A 14,703-nucleotide genomic window follows, 5' to 3' on the forward strand; every position below is an offset into this window, starting at 1 on the left:
GAATTGATGATCCCCTCTGATCACTGATCACTGATCAAGCCTAAATAAGCTCAAAATTGATCGGCGCAAATGGGCCCCCTCTAAGAAGAGGCTAGATGGGATTGCTGCATATAATCATTCGTCAGCAAGTCAGCAAGAGTATGCCCTTCTTACCCTACTAATAATCCGACCCTTCTCTCGTGATGTTTACTGCTCTCTTCTCCCAATGGATTTTACATTTGTCACACGGGCCGTGGCTGGCCCCGTCCAGATCCACCACCGCAAAGAAGACCCGCGGTTACCGTCGGGCGGGGCGATAAACCTTGCAGGAAAATCCCAATCCGATCAGACGATGGCGAAATCTTCCACTCTCGTCTTGACACTCCTCTCCTCCCCTTTACACCCTCTCCTCCTCTAAACATCAACAATTGGATGCTAACCGCTCGCATCCATGGCCTCGACTACTCAACCCGCCATCCCTCCGGTGGCGCTCGACACTATCACCCAGCACATCGGCAACACCCCTTTGGTTCGTCTGAACCGTCTGCCTCGCAGCTTGGGAATCGATGCAACCGTCTACGCAAAGTTGGAGTACTTCAATGCCGGTGGCAGTGTGAAGGATCGCATTGCCCTGCGCATGATCGAGGAGGCAGAGCGCGAGGGTCGCATTAAGCCTGGTGATACTCTTATCGAGCCGACGAGTGGCAACACGTTCGTAATTCCTGGGTCCTGGTGACGGAAGTTGAAGTGGGAAAGCATATGCTAATTCCTGGCGATATGACAGTGGTATCGGCCTGGCTCTGGTTGGTGCTGTCAAGGGTGAGTAACTTTCTGGCATCAATTCAACACCATCTTGGGGCATACTAAATCATCCCTCCGTGCTCTCCAGGCTACAAGACCATCATCACTCTTCCCGAGAAGATGTCCGCCGAGAAAGTCGCCGTCCTCCGCGCCCTGAACGCAACTATTATCCGCACACCTAACGAGGCTGCGTTTGACTCCCCCGAGTCCCACATCGGTGTCGCCAAGCGCCTGCAGAAGGAATTGCCTAATGCTCACATCCTCGATCAGTATGGCAACGTGAACAACCCCAATGCTCACGAGTTCGGCACCGCCGAGGAGATCTGGGCTCAGACCAAGGGCGAGATCAAGGCTGTCGTGGCCGGTGCTGGTACCGGTGGTACTATCACTGGTATCGCCCGCGGCCTGAAGAAGCACAACCCCAACGTGGAGGTCATCGCGGCTGATCCGCATGGTTCTATTCTGGCTCTGCCTGCGGCTCTCAACGACCCGCATGTCAATGAGCCTTACAAGGTTGAGGGTATTGGTTATGATTTCATTCCCGACGTGCTGGACCAGAAGATCGTTGATCGCTGGTACAAGACTGCCGATAAGGAATCTTTCCAGTACTCGCGTCGCCTGATCGCCGAGGAGGGTCTGCTTGTCGGTGGTAGCAGTGGCAGTGCCATTGCGGCCCTGGTGCACGCTAATGAGGAGCGCAAGTTTGCCAAGGACGATGTGGTCGTGGTTGTGCTCCCAGATAGCATCCGTAGCTACCTCTCCAAGGTATGAAAACTCACCTTTGACGTAAATATGCTTGCTGATGCTAACTATTTACTGCAGTTCGCTGATGACGACTGGCTCGCCGCCAATAACCTTCTCCCGGAGCTCCCTACCGAGCCCGCTGAACCCCAGCAGCCCCCTGTTACTGCCGACCCCCTGGGTGACGCCAAGGTCAGCGCTCTCCGTCTGAAGCCCATTACCACCGTGACCTCCACCTTTTCCTGTGAAGCCGCCATCGAGATCATGCGTGACAAGGGCTTTGACCAACTGCCCGTTCTCGCCCCGTCCGGTCGCCGTCTCGTCGGCCTGGTCACCCTGGGTAACGTTCTCAGTCGCCTGACCCACGGCCGCGCCACCGGCAAGACTCCCGTCTCCGAGGTCATGTTCGACTTCTCCAAGATCCCCGAGGTGGTCACCGACCCCCGCTCCTTGGGCCGGTCCAATGGTGCCGGTGTCCATCGCCAGTTCATGGAGATCACCATGGACACTCCCCTCAACGTGCTGAACCGCTTCTTCGAGTGGAACAGTGCGGCCGTGGTCACCGAGAAGGATGAGAGCGGTGCGCTGAAGCCGCTGGCTATCGTGACCAAGGTCGACCTGCTCACTTGGATGCTGCACCACGGCAAGGCCAATGGCGCTTAAATGATAATTGATGACTGTTTGCCCGGGGCTAGTATGGGTTACCACCGGGTTCACCTGCATTTCGCGAGATACACAACGTGCCGTGGATGGAGTTTCAACATTCCTGGATTTTTGAATGATTTTACTTGTGTTTTTTTTTGGTTTGGGAAAGGCGTTTCTTCTTACAGTAGGGAGCCGTGAGGCGACCCCCGATCTGGTTCAACACAAACTTGTGGTGGAAAGGACTCTTTTATAGATCATCCTGCGCGGATAAATTGTGGCATCTATACATAATATACATCCTCTATAGATCCTCGTCGAATTGACATGGGACAAGATAAAATCTGTTTCAGAGATAACTTTGTATGCTTGCTATTTTTTTGCCCTCGCATTCTGAGGTCACAGGTATGACGTATCCCGCCTTATCTGTGCCACCTTATCGGCCCCCAACGCTTATAGCTGCACTTTGATTTGGATAACATCGATCAACTCAGTAATACATCCATTGTTACACACGAGATGTCGGGGATCTTTACGTATCACAATTTCTCGTTACAGGACACCCCGTCTCTGAAGGGACAGATCGCAGTGGTGACGGTAGGGCCGAAACATACATACTTCATCCTCCCATCACATGCTAACCAACTTTCCAGGGTGGCCAAGCGGGCATTGGAAAAGGCAGGCTTAAGCCGTTGTCTAAGCCTCTCAAGGAGATATACCGAGACATGAAAATCTAATTCTTCCTTATTCCGATGTAGAAATCACAACTCAATTACTTCTCCACGGCATCGAAAAGGTCATCATCGTCTCCAGGAGCGAAAACAAGTTCAACACCGCCTATGAGGAATGGAGAGGACGAAATGGAATTGACCTTGGGGAACGCGATGACCGAGTCATCTTTGTCAAGTGCGATCTGGGTGATATCGAGGATGTCTACGCCGCAGCGCAGCAGATCAAGAAACTGACAGAATACATCCACATCCTGGTCTGCAACGCAGGTATGCCTCTCCTTGTCTTCTCTTCTGAGCATACCATACGTCCTTGTGAATTCATTTCGATCATATACTAAGGATCTGTACAAAGGCCTGGGCATTCAACCCATAACCCCCCTAAACACCTACGGCATAGATCCCATTTTCACAACAAACTGCATCGGCCACCAAATCCTAACAACACTCCTCCTCCCCCTCCTCAAACGCGCAACCTCAACATCCCCAACAGGCACCGCCCGCATAGTCGTCTCCTCCTCCAGTCTCCACCAACTCTGCCGCACCCTCAACCTATCACACCTCACCCGTCCAACCCGCAAATGGCCCGCCATCTACGACTCTGTCTGGCGCTATGCCCGCTCAAAGCTAGGCAACATCCTCTTCACCAAGGAACTTAGTCGGCGACTCTTGGAAGACGAGGATCCCGCATCGAAGATGGTGTATGTTAATTCGTATTTCCCGGGAAACGTGGTGACGCAGCAGTGGCAGGGGTGGAGTGAGCATTTGGGGAGTTGGATTGGAGCGTGTATTCGGTGGTTGGGGAAGCGGTTTGGGCAGAGTGTTGAGGAGGCTGCGGCAACGGCGGTTTATTTGGCTGCGAGTCCGGAGGTGAGTGAGATGGATTCGAGGGGACAGTATTATGTGCCTATTGCGAAGGTGAAGGAGCCGACGAGGTTGGGGAGGGATGAGGTTTTGGGCAGGCAGTTGTGGGTATGTTTTATTTTCTTGTTGATGGGAGGTGGCTGCTAATGTGGTTATACAGGATTGGATTGATGATCGGGTTGCGCGGACGTTGGGGGAGAATTGGCAGAGTGGGAAGTGACTTGATAGCTTCTGATTGTGGTTCAAGGTGTATAATATTAAAGACTTTTCTCTTCACCTTCCCAGTTGGTACCCAATGATGAACTATAATAAATGTAGATGGACGACAAGTTTCGAGGATTTACTGTAGTTGACGACCTGGGGCTGCCTCAAGACACTCTCATACTCATTCCCCCTTGTAGATTCCTTGAAGATTTTGTCCCATAATTAAGATCGCTTGCTTTTGGTCATACTAAGAAATACCAGAGACTCTTGTGATGACACGCACGATTATAATTCACAAAGGAGATGGGGCTTCAGATTGAGCGATCGCAAGCTGCCTCCTGGATTTGTAGATATGAAGTGTATCTAGAGAGCATTAAATACAAAAACAATGATCAAATCAAAATATTGACAAAAGCCTGCCCTACCCTCGATGCCCATGGACAGGATTCTTCCTGTCCTAATCACGGGTAAGACATACCAGCTGGCTTCTGATATCCATTAAGCTCAGGTCTCGTATGTAACTCAGCCTCCTTCTCCTCCTGAATATGAGCACAGCAACCGCACCAAAACGAGACACAGCAGTCACCACAGCAGGAGTCCTTGATAACACACTGCTGTCGTATCTCTCCTCGACTGATAGTTTGGAGGATCCATTGCGAAGCACCGAGACTGAGTAGAATCCATCTCGTGCACTGGTTGCTTATTAGCTGTCGACTGTCGCCACTTGCACTCATTCAGTGACTTACTGAGGCGTTGCAATTGCTGAAGCTTTGTAGACTTGGATCTCGTAGTCTGGCTTGAGTTTTACCGTAGGTATGCCATTTATAAGCGGGGAATCCGGTTAATTTTGCTAAGGGCAGAGCTTGTGATGCTCCAAGCGATCACAAACTGTAGTCCATTATAGATACAAGAAGTGTATGTTCGATCCGAGAGGTAAGGCTAGATCCAAAAATTGCACCAGCAACAACGGTAGAAGTATTAAGGCATATCATAGCAAGGAAAGTCTCCAGGGGAAGCAAGAGCTTCAAAAGTCTCCTTTCTCACAAACACATGCCCACCCACTCTTCCCAGCGACGCACGCCAGAGCCAAACTCCTCCTGCTGGTCACCCTTGACGGCACCACCAGTCACATCAACCTTAATGCCGACTTGTTCCAGAAGCGTGAAGCTAAAGACACTCTGGGCATCATCATCGCCCAGGACGTCATCATCCTCGGCATCCAGTTCAGCACTGTCCATGCTAGCGTCCATGAGTCCCTTAGTCTTGGACTTGCGGATACGATCAATCTCCGCTTCTAGCTTTTCCCGTACCGATCCGGGAGGCAGAGCCGTGAACAGGTCTTGCTTATTCGCGGCAACCAGAACGGGGATCTCAGCCGCCCGTTTCGTGGATGACTTGCCCTTCCCCAGCGCCCGCTTCTGGAGGACCAGAAGAACGTCGTGCAAGTAAGTTGCGGTATCCCGGAGGGTGGCCTCGTCTACCAGAGCGGCGGTGTCGACCATGAAGATCACGCCACGGAGCTTGGTCTTGGTGTCGGTGGATGTGGCCATAGCCTGGAGCTCGGCGATGCCCTGCGAGGCACGCAGTTTGCCATGGCCGGGAGTGTCACGTAGGCGGTACTTGACCGGGTTCTTCGAGGCTTCTTTCAGAGAGGGATCATTGACGGATCGGTAGCGGTTTGAGGCCGTGGGGACAGTCGGGGGCAGAGTGACAGTGATGAGTGTCGAGGTCTGGGAGGTGTGAGTACTGGTCGACTTTTTGGGACCCAGTGAAGATTTGGACTCGAGCTGTAAGTTAGTGTAAGCAAGAAAGTTCATACTGAAAAAAATGAGACCGGTAGCTTTACCAAGGTCGTGAAAGCTGTCTTGCCAGCTCCGCTGGGACCCAACAGGAGGAAGTTACTTGACGGCGGCGACGCTGCTGCACGGTAGAAGACGAGATGCAAAAACACAGGAACACCAAAAGCAATCACAATCGCAATGACAATGGCAACCAAATTGCCATCCAGCAACAGGGTCGCAATGCCCGTCACTGAGTTCCAACCGGCCTGACTCGACATGGTGTGGGCTGATGCGGACGGAGAAAGCAGCGAGTTGGTCAGTCGACGGAACAAAAGGCCCGCCCGATAGCACGGACCACCTGGCATTATCGGCTTATCGGTTCACGGCTTTATCTTATCGCTTATCTTAGCGCTGCACATCATTTGCCCGTCTGGAAGTGTACTGGAATGAGACACTCCTCTCCAGGGTGATGCACCAACTACATACCACGGGCCAAGGGGGGCCAAAGAGGACAGCATTTACCCCCCTTGACCCATTTGTATCTTCTCTCCATCTTCAATCTTTCCGACAAACCCAGTATGAGATTCGACCGATTGTTGCCCGCTCTATTCTCCCTGTTTACAGCGGCATCGACCCAGACACTGAGTGGTCTGACTTTTGATGGCCGTAATGATGTCAGTCTGATCTGGGCCTTTGATGGCCAAACAACGGGGCGTTATGACTTCTATCTCTGTGCTGGTGACGAGTCAACGGGTGTATATGTAAGTGGAATTGCCATCAATATGCGCGAGATCCCCGCAGAATACAAAACTAACTAGATCTATACAGGAGTCTTTGACGCGCGTCATCGCCGCTGGCAGCTTCGCGCCTGGAGACCGCGTGTCTTTCCGAGTTGACCAGGACGTCGGTGGAAATGACCCGAATGCATAGTACGAAGACACCCAGAACACGAATACCCAAACAACGGAAATAACAGTTATACTAACCACGCCCTAATCAGCTTCCTCAAGGTCGTCCCTTCAGATTCCAAGGAGCATTGGTCCGGATTTACCTCACACTTCACCTTAACCAACATGAAAGGCGCCTTTTCAACGACAGTATCCAATGCAGTCAAATCAATCCAATTCATCATCCTCCCTTTGCTCCCAGACGCAGACGCAAACCTGCTCGACGCAGCCGACGTACCCTCAATCCTGAACAGCTCAATCCTCAACAGTGATACCGGTGATGTGACAGAATCTTTCCTACAATTCCCCACGCCAACTATCCCCACTGGATTGGACCACAATGAGCTGCGAAAGCGTTATGTGGACCAGCACACGGTTCCCTACGGAATGCAGACGGGGTTGACGAAGTATGCCCCGATGCCTAAGCGAGCTGGCACCACTATCGCAACTAGATCACCAACACCTCAATACCCGCCTTTCCCTTTCTCCATTGCCACTACTTATCTGGGGGCACCAACGGTGCAATACACGGACACTGCGTATCTGACTTGGACTACGCACAATATTGAGAATACGGTATGTAGAGCCTATCACGGGTCTTGGAGCAACCCGCTAATCTATTCAGGCTGCCCCAGCCGCTGCACCAACGCTGGACAAGAGAATGCAGCAATGGTTGGAGCGTTGGAAGGATTAAATACAGGCTTCATGGACCATCTGTTTACCTCTAGGTTCAATTGAGGACACGAAGATTGAGCGCAAGTGTTGAGCTTACACTCAGCTCTTCAATTGTTGATTCTTCATGATCTAATGTAGTTTTCCCCAATCACAATGTGATGAAACTTTTTGTGCTGTTCGCATCGTCCCTTCGTATTTACCCACATCTATATGTTCTCTCCCTCTTCATTCATTTTCACATAATATCATGCAACGTTATGAACGCCCGTTCGGCGGCGACCTTGGCGATTTCCATTCCTCCAGCGCGGGAGTAAGACATGGTGTCACTGGGTGGCTTTCTTCCGGGTGGAAAGAAATGTTCTCCCGCAAGGCGACGTACTCACTTTCAGACCAGCCGAGCAAGGACTCGATATGTGTGCTTCGGTGGCCCTTGATGAGCGCGATCTCCATGGAACCATAATTCACCAGCGCGCGCCCCACTTCCCGCGGTTCCTGCGCGTGGTGGATAAAGTCGCCATCCAAAGCATCTGGCGATGGTCTTTCTGCGACTACCAGTCGCACGGCTTCTTGCTGTGCGAAGTGTCCCTCGACACCGACTACACCGGCGGGAAGTAGACTGGCCTTGTGGTTTAGTATCGCGTCGTAGGCGCCTTGGTCGATGTATAGAGTACCGTGAGGTGTCAGGCCGTGCAGTAGCCAGAAGGTGACGGATTGAATCGGGGTATCCGAGGGGAGGAACCGAGTATGCAAGGGAGGACGTGGGATATCGGAAATCTGGTCACCGTTGGGGGCCTCTTGAAGCCGTTGGAGGTACTTGACAATATCGTGGACGTTTCCGGGTTTGGAGCTCTTGGTAATGATGGTTGTTACGCCAGCACTAGTTCCAAGCTTTGCGGCCACGATTTTAGTGCTCATGCCACCAGTTCCGAGAGCTGAGCCAGCGGACGAGACATCGGCCTCCAGCAGCGAGATATCGGAGACCACCTCGATGGGCTCGGCGTCTGGGTTTGTTCGCGGGTTGGCTGTGTACAGACAGTCGACATCGGTCATCAAAAATAGGTAGTCGGCTTTGACGGTAGCCGCTGCAATCGCTGAAAGGGTATCGTTATCGCCAAATTTGATTTCCTAGGTAGCATTAGGTTGGGTCCTCGATGGTCCCACGGTCATGGAGAGAGAGCCTCGTACAGAAACAGCAAGGGTATCATTTTCATTAACAATGGGAACAACACCCATGTCAAACAATTGCTCAAAGGTATTCTGAGCATTGATGTATTGGGTCCTCTGTTTCGGAGGTTAGAGATCCATGCATTGAGAGCGGGTATTTGCATCTTACGTCTGCAATGTCATTCCTCGTTAAAAGAATTTGAGCCACTGGGACTCGGAGATGTGAGAACAAGTTGTCCCAGAGACTCATCAGCCGACACTGGCCAACGGCAGCAAGTGCCTATACGACTCCGTATCAGTATTTCGGCTCATTGAAATGTGTCCACCACGCTCCAGCACCGTTGCTTGCTCCAGGGCCAAACTCATACCTGTATTCGGGGCAGGTGGGTTGGCCGTTTGTCCCAGTCCATCCTCCGCAAGCCAACGCCAACAGCGCCCGACGAGACCAGCACCACGCGATGCCCATCTTTGCGCAATCGTGCTACCGTCTCGACAATCAGCGTTAGAATTGAGAGGATCGGCTCGTGTGTTTTCTCGTCGACAATTGAACTCGTCCCTGTCAAAACATGGAATATGTTAGTTGAGTCATTGCAGTTATCATTCACAAAATATATTTCCCCGCACCCAATTTGATCACAATCGTGAGCCCCCGGGCTGCCATGGTTGCGCAAGGAAATCAATCAAAACGAAAAGAAGCCCTCCCCCGACGCACTGGACTTGCAATTTCCAATAAATAGCGAAGGATCGCTGTACCCCGCAGTTTGTCTTCCGGGAAAGATTCGTCAAGCCCGCCTTCATCGGAGCATCTCCCCCGTCGTTCTGCCGGCTTCCTCCGCCCATCGGAGTTTCTTCGTCTCAGCCAACGCGCTGTTCAAGAGTCTGGGAGCCCCAAGATGTCTGATTCTCAGTCGCCAGGTGCGGTTGCACCTTCAAATGAGAAGCCGGAGACTGGATATGTTGCTGGAGATGATACGTTTACCCAGTTCCGCAATATCTACCGGATCTTGACGGGGAAGATGACCTCCGAGGGCATCGAGCAATTCCGCGTTGCGCGAGACTTGCGAAATGAGTCTGCGGATTGCAAGCGCTGCGAGGACCAACGTGATTACCTGCTTCAGTACAGTGAGTGAAGAATTCTGGTGGTGTATGGTTGGAATCGAGAGACTGAATCTTTATCTGTACAGGCCCCGTCATCCGTTACCTCAGCGATAACATCCGCCAGCTTGGAGGCGATCTCCACAGCCATAACATCTACTGTCGTCGTTGCACGAGTCGAAAGGCTGGTGGGTTCGACCCTGAGTATGGAATCCTTCTTTGCGCCAATGAGATGAAAGATCAGGGCCATTTGGAGGACACCATGGCTCACGAGATGGTCCACGCTTACGACCACTTGCGATTCAAGGTCAACTGGACAGATAACCTTCGGCATGCTGCTTGTTCAGAGGTATGGCATATAGTTGGAAATCTCCATCCTCGTTTTTTTGGTCTTATACTCATTCTCGACCTATAGATTCGAGCTAGCTCCCTGAGCGGTGAATGCAGATGGGCGCGAGAGTTCTTCCGCCGAGGCCAATGGAAGTTCACCCAGCAACATCAGGAGTGTGTACGGAGGAGAGCAATCCTCTCTGTGAGGGCACGACCGACCTGCCGAGACGAGGCTCATGCAGAGCAGGTGGTGAACGAAGTGTGGAGCAGCTGTTTCCGAGACACGAGGCCCTTTGATGAAATTTACCGATGATACCAAGTTCCCCTGCCGTTGTGTTTCTTTTCCGTCTACGACTCCACTCGTCCTACATACCGAATACTCTGTACCATAGAACTGATTTGAATGTACCATATTTTGCATTGGCATCGAATGAAAACAAAGATTAAAAGGCCCACATTTCCCATATCGCAATGCCTGCCCGACTATACTCCGTGAATGAGAAGAACTCCGATAATGCACACCGATCGACGCCAGGAAACCATGTCGTGTGGCAAGGCTGAATGAGAGGAAAAACAAAGAAGAAAAGAAACCGGAACACCAATGTACCATGCAAAGGTCATCATGCTTTCCCATCCTTGGAGGAACCTGAGCTTCGCTTTGGGTCCTTCACACAGTGCTTGACGATCCAAGGGTGGCGCTGAATCTCGTCGAGAGGAATCCGCTTCTCGGGGTCAAGGACAAGAAGCTGTGGAAAGTTAGCAAAAAAATCCATAATTGACGTTCACAATAAGAACTAACCCTCTTGATCAGATCCTTGGCCTCCGCGCTGACGAAGGACGGTACGGACATGTCTGCACGGGCGATTCGCCGCTGGGTCATCACCGGGGTGTCCTCGAAGGGCGCCTCGCCGACCAAGAACTCATAAGTCAAAACACCCAGACTCCACAGGTCAACCTTCTCGCTGTAGTAGTTGTCCTGCGAACCGGGCTTCAACATCTCTGGGGGCAAGTAGTCGAGGGTTCCACACATCGTCTGGCGGCGGTTGTTGGGAGCATGCACACTCCAACCAAAGTCACTAATTTTGATCTCGCCATGAATACCGACCAGGATGTTCTCAGGTTTGATATCACGGTGCATGACATGCTTCTTGTGCAGATACTTCAAGGCTGCTGCCATTTGAGCGATGTACTGTGCAGCCTTCCACTCCGGGAAGCGGTGTTCCTTGCGAAGATGCTTATACAGCTCTCCGCGACCAGCGAACTCGAGGATCAAAAAGATGCGCTTGCTGTCGTGGAAGTGACCATACAGTCTGAGGACGTTGGGATGGCGGAGGTTGCTCTGAATCTCAATCTCACGACGGACCTGCTTTTGGACACCACCCTGCTGCAGCTCCGACTTGTGAAGCACCTTGAGAGCGCAGACAAAACCCGAGGATCGCTCCTTGGCAAGGTAGACACGACCAAACTTGCCCTTGCCGAGTGGCTTGCCAATTTCAAACATTCCCAGGTGGAGCGCTTTGGGCTGATCGTAGAGCGGAGCCGCGCTGCGCTGATCACCATTCTCGTCGGTGTTTCGAGACACAATGGCACCCTGAGATCCCTTGCCAGGCGACGGGGGAACGTTCATTGCATTGACCTTATTGTCATTGGTGTTTTGAAGCGCCAGCTTCAGAAGGTGAGCTCGGTTGGAGTTGGACGAAGAACCGCCGAGGCCAGATAGAGAGACGGCCGTCGAGAGGGATCCCTTCAGTGAGGTCGAGTCAGCATATTGCTGTCTCGTCTCATAATTGAAGCTTTGTATTACCTTATGCTTGCCATAGGTGCGGTCGCTTCCGGTTTCCTTCTCGTCCTTAACGGACAGGTGCTCGAATCGAGCTTCCAGCGTCTTGGTCGCCATTGCTAGAAAAGGGTGCGAAAAAGAGAAGAAAGCGACGGGGGGAAATAAAGAGAAGTGTGGGTGGTAGTGGTCGGAAAAGGGCAAAGGAGCAAAAAAAGTAGTTCAAGCTTTCATAAGCATCATTCAAGTTTGTGTGTTTGTCGAATGGGTCGGATAGTTGAATGGAGAATGGAGAATGGAGATCCAGAAGAGAGGAACGGGTGTTTAGATGTCCGCCCCAGCGCGTCGCCCCAGCAACCCCTCGGCCCGCCTCTTTCTCCGTGCGCCCGCGGGGCTATCGCTATCAGCCCAAGATCGCAAGATACCGCTTTCTTCGTGACGACATGGTCTAATTTTGATCTGTCCATGGCTTCCAGACCCTCGGCTGCGCCTACGGGCCATGCGGCAGTCTCCCCCGAGATGAAGAAGCCCCATATGATCTCGGTCGGGGGCTTCCGCATCGCCACCCAGAAGCTCCCCATTCTCAAAGCCGAACCGATTGAGGAGATGACAAAGAAGCTGGGCGTTGCACCACCGGAGATGATCTTTGGGGACAATCATGTTGCGATTGAACACGAGAAAACGGGCTGGGGAATCGACTTCAACGCATTTGATGCGCTGGACAGGGTGGACAAGACCGGGCAGTCTATGCTCCAGGTCGCATATTCCAAGGAATGGCAACAAAGCAGGTAATGCAAGGGATTCTCCGTGATATACATCTTTCTGCTCGCTTTTGGTCTGACGAGGTATTTTTGAATAGAGAGAAAACTCACGACGGGATCAAGGAGGTTGTCAAGCCGTTCGACTGGTCCTACAGCACCGATTACAAGGGCACACTCAGTCCCAATGCGCCACCATTCGAAGCGACCGAGAAGCCGATTCCTATCGAATTGCTGAAGCGCCCGGACCCTATCCTATTCTTCGACGAAGTCGTACTATATGAAGACGAGCTGGCCGATAATGGCATTGCAATGTTGTCGTGCAAGATTCGTGTGATGCCAGGCAGACTTCTTCTACTTTCGAGGTTTTTCATGCGCCTAGACAATGTCTTGATCCGGCTTCGTGATACCCGCGTGTATGTTGATTTCGAGACTCGTGAGGTGATCCGGGAATACCAATCCAAGGAATGCGAATATGAGAAAGTTCGACAGGTAGGACTATTCCCCTAGTGCTGTATCTTGCTGTTCTTTACTGACCCCTTTCAGATCCTAGCAGGTACTCGCGATGACATTCCCGCCTTGATGAGAGATCCAAACCGGCTGTCTGAGATCTTACCTATTGTGGAAAAGCACTCCGAACGAGTGGTCCTTGGTAGTTGAGACCCTGTCAGGACCTACTCAGGATGAATCAGGACACAAGATCTCAAGCCTATGAAGTATGAACATGAATATCACGTAAAACGAGGCCAACCCAACAAAGGATGAATGAATATCATAAAAATTTCATGAGACAAGCGCTCTCTAGAGATCGTCTTGTAGTACCAGGCCCTAACACGGCCTTTAGCTAGATGGCTCATTGTTCTTCTCATCGAAACAAATACACAAGGCAGCGATCAATGCTGCATCGACTCCTGGCGCCACCACGACGGCATACGTCTGTTGGCCAAAGATAAGATCACGGCCGCTTAACAGCTTCCGGTCAATGCGGGCTACTGTGTGGCCACTCTTCTCGTCTACAATGTCAGCGGTATGATCGAACCAGCCTCCCTTCATCTTTAGCGTCACGGCTTTGCCCTGAGAGTCTGTGAGAGTGGCGGTCGCCTTGGAGCCGAGCACTAGATATAGTCAGCCTCGTATCCCTGGATCCCTGTATCTTGCGTAGATTCACGAAAGACAGAACTTACATGAGAGATTGTTCTTAACCTCTGCGATCTTCTTGCGATGGGTGTCTTCAAGTGCATAGGTTGTGTGAATGTGTAGATGCTCCTTGACAATGTCAAAGAGATGCTTTCCCTGGACGTCTTCGACCTTCTTACGACCAGAGAGCGAAGCCCAGGCTCCGTGAACTTTCAAAAGCGACTGCCCACTGGCCAATTTGACTTCGAAGCTATCGTTAGAGACGGAGAGGACCTTTTCTTTCATGATCAGCGTCTGTGACTCTTTGGCCACGAACTGATCGAAGATGGCGATCGGCTCGGGCAATGGCGCGAGGTTGGAGTGGCCGAGGATTCCCATGGTGGTGTTCTCGTGAGTTTCAGGTTCTTAGAATGGTATAGATGTAATAAAAATGATAATCATTCATGTACGAGGGATTGACTAGGAAGTTGCGGGAGCAAGATCAGCTTTTTAAGTTGATGATCGCTTCAACTCAGCGGGGCAAGTGGGCTGTTGGCCGAATCCGGTCTTCTCTGGTTCGATCGACGCCACCGCCTACACAGTGGCTATGGCTCTATCACAATCAGATTCATCACTTTGAGTTACAAGTGATCAGTTACCTAAAGTATATCCGTACCTAGCGCGGCACGGCAAACGAGCTTAGTGGCGTTCACAGATATCTATCAAACATTTAGTGGGGCTTAGTTTGAGATAGTATCGCTAGGCTGATATTGATAGCATCGAATACTCTATGACAAAAGGCAGCACAATGGCAGAGACCGGCATTGTGATTTCCGCCTCGAGAGTCACAATAATAACTACTACTCCAGTAGTACCTATGCTGCTAGGATCTTGCCCAATCCTGACCCGAGGGGTGGCTATGTGCATACTGTATGTTCCCAGCCCAAGTGGGTCAGGGAAGCTGGTCTGAACGAATAATGTCAATACCAAGATTTAGCCCATGAGGCTGGCGCAGCGAGCGTGCGACTGATTCTGGTCTCCTCCGTGTGTCTTCAGTGTCGAGAGAATGTGTTATTTGAGGGTGCTAACCACCCATCTTCA

General features: G+C 51.6%; 9 protein-coding genes across 9 annotated transcripts; 5 read left to right on the forward strand and 4 right to left on the reverse strand.

Moving 5' to 3' along the window:
- Positions 1–430: 430 nt before the first annotated feature.
- Positions 431–2,184, forward strand: N7458_009375 (cystathionine beta-synthase CYS4; the record flags this gene model as incomplete). Its single annotated transcript, XM_056912757.1, has 4 exons — positions 431–690; positions 764–798; positions 869–1,545; positions 1,603–2,184. The coding sequence occupies 4 exons, from the start codon at positions 431–433 to the stop codon at positions 2,182–2,184; spliced, it is 1,554 nt and encodes a 517-aa protein (XP_056761606.1).
- Positions 2,185–2,682: 498 nt separating this feature from the next.
- On the forward strand, positions 2,683–3,975 carry N7458_009376 (putative short chain dehydrogenase/reductase; the record flags this gene model as incomplete). Its single annotated transcript, XM_056912758.1, has 5 exons — positions 2,683–2,760; positions 2,817–2,841; positions 2,922–3,161; positions 3,247–3,863; positions 3,916–3,975. The coding sequence occupies 5 exons, from the start codon at positions 2,683–2,685 to the stop codon at positions 3,973–3,975; spliced, it is 1,020 nt and encodes a 339-aa protein (XP_056761607.1).
- A 1,024-nt stretch (positions 3,976–4,999) lies between these two features.
- Positions 5,000–6,018, reverse strand: N7458_009377 (signal recognition particle receptor subunit beta; the record flags this gene model as incomplete). Its single annotated transcript, XM_056912759.1, has 2 exons — positions 5,000–5,746; positions 5,806–6,018. The coding sequence occupies 2 exons, from the start codon at positions 6,016–6,018 to the stop codon at positions 5,000–5,002; spliced, it is 960 nt and encodes a 319-aa protein (XP_056761608.1).
- Positions 6,019–6,318: 300 nt separating this feature from the next.
- Positions 6,319–7,381, forward strand: N7458_009378 (putative beta-1,6-glucan biosynthesis protein (Knh1); the record flags this gene model as incomplete). Its single annotated transcript, XM_056912760.1, has 4 exons — positions 6,319–6,501; positions 6,569–6,669; positions 6,741–7,263; positions 7,313–7,381. The coding sequence occupies 4 exons, from the start codon at positions 6,319–6,321 to the stop codon at positions 7,379–7,381; spliced, it is 876 nt and encodes a 291-aa protein (XP_056761609.1).
- A 236-nt stretch (positions 7,382–7,617) lies between these two features.
- Positions 7,618–9,187, reverse strand: N7458_009379 (glutamate 5-kinase; the record flags this gene model as incomplete). Its single annotated transcript, XM_056912761.1, has 5 exons — positions 7,618–8,487; positions 8,548–8,643; positions 8,696–8,806; positions 8,895–9,082; positions 9,151–9,187. The coding sequence occupies 5 exons, from the start codon at positions 9,185–9,187 to the stop codon at positions 7,618–7,620; spliced, it is 1,302 nt and encodes a 433-aa protein (XP_056761610.1).
- Positions 9,188–9,419: 232 nt separating this feature from the next.
- Positions 9,420–10,264, forward strand: N7458_009380 (mitochondrial inner membrane protease ATP23; the record flags this gene model as incomplete). Its single annotated transcript, XM_056912762.1, has 3 exons — positions 9,420–9,648; positions 9,711–9,970; positions 10,037–10,264. The coding sequence occupies 3 exons, from the start codon at positions 9,420–9,422 to the stop codon at positions 10,262–10,264; spliced, it is 717 nt and encodes a 238-aa protein (XP_056761611.1).
- A 307-nt stretch (positions 10,265–10,571) lies between these two features.
- On the reverse strand, positions 10,572–11,848 carry N7458_009381 (aurora family serine/threonine-protein kinase; the record flags this gene model as incomplete). Its single annotated transcript, XM_056912763.1, has 2 exons — positions 10,572–10,697; positions 10,751–11,848. 2 exons carry the CDS (start codon positions 11,846–11,848, stop codon positions 10,572–10,574), a joined length of 1,224 nt encoding a protein of 407 aa, XP_056761612.1.
- A 345-nt stretch (positions 11,849–12,193) lies between these two features.
- On the forward strand, positions 12,194–13,146 carry N7458_009382 (TIP41 family protein; the record flags this gene model as incomplete). The annotated part of the gene is made up of 3 exons (XM_056912764.1): positions 12,194–12,516; positions 12,588–12,978; positions 13,033–13,146. The coding sequence occupies 3 exons, from the start codon at positions 12,194–12,196 to the stop codon at positions 13,144–13,146; spliced, it is 828 nt and encodes a 275-aa protein (XP_056761613.1).
- Positions 13,147–13,326: 180 nt separating this feature from the next.
- On the reverse strand, positions 13,327–14,001 carry N7458_009383 (LURP-one-related/scramblase family protein; the record flags this gene model as incomplete). Its single annotated transcript, XM_056912765.1, has 2 exons — positions 13,327–13,601; positions 13,671–14,001. 2 exons carry the CDS (start codon positions 13,999–14,001, stop codon positions 13,327–13,329), a joined length of 606 nt encoding a protein of 201 aa, XP_056761614.1.
- Between the last annotated feature and the right edge of the window lie 702 nt (positions 14,002–14,703).

This window comes from Penicillium daleae (genome assembly GCF_028827525.1).
Source record: "Penicillium daleae strain IBT 16125 chromosome Unknown utg000008l_segment0_segment0, whole genome shotgun sequence".
NCBI classification, from domain to species: domain Eukaryota; kingdom Fungi; phylum Ascomycota; class Eurotiomycetes; order Eurotiales; family Aspergillaceae; genus Penicillium; species Penicillium daleae.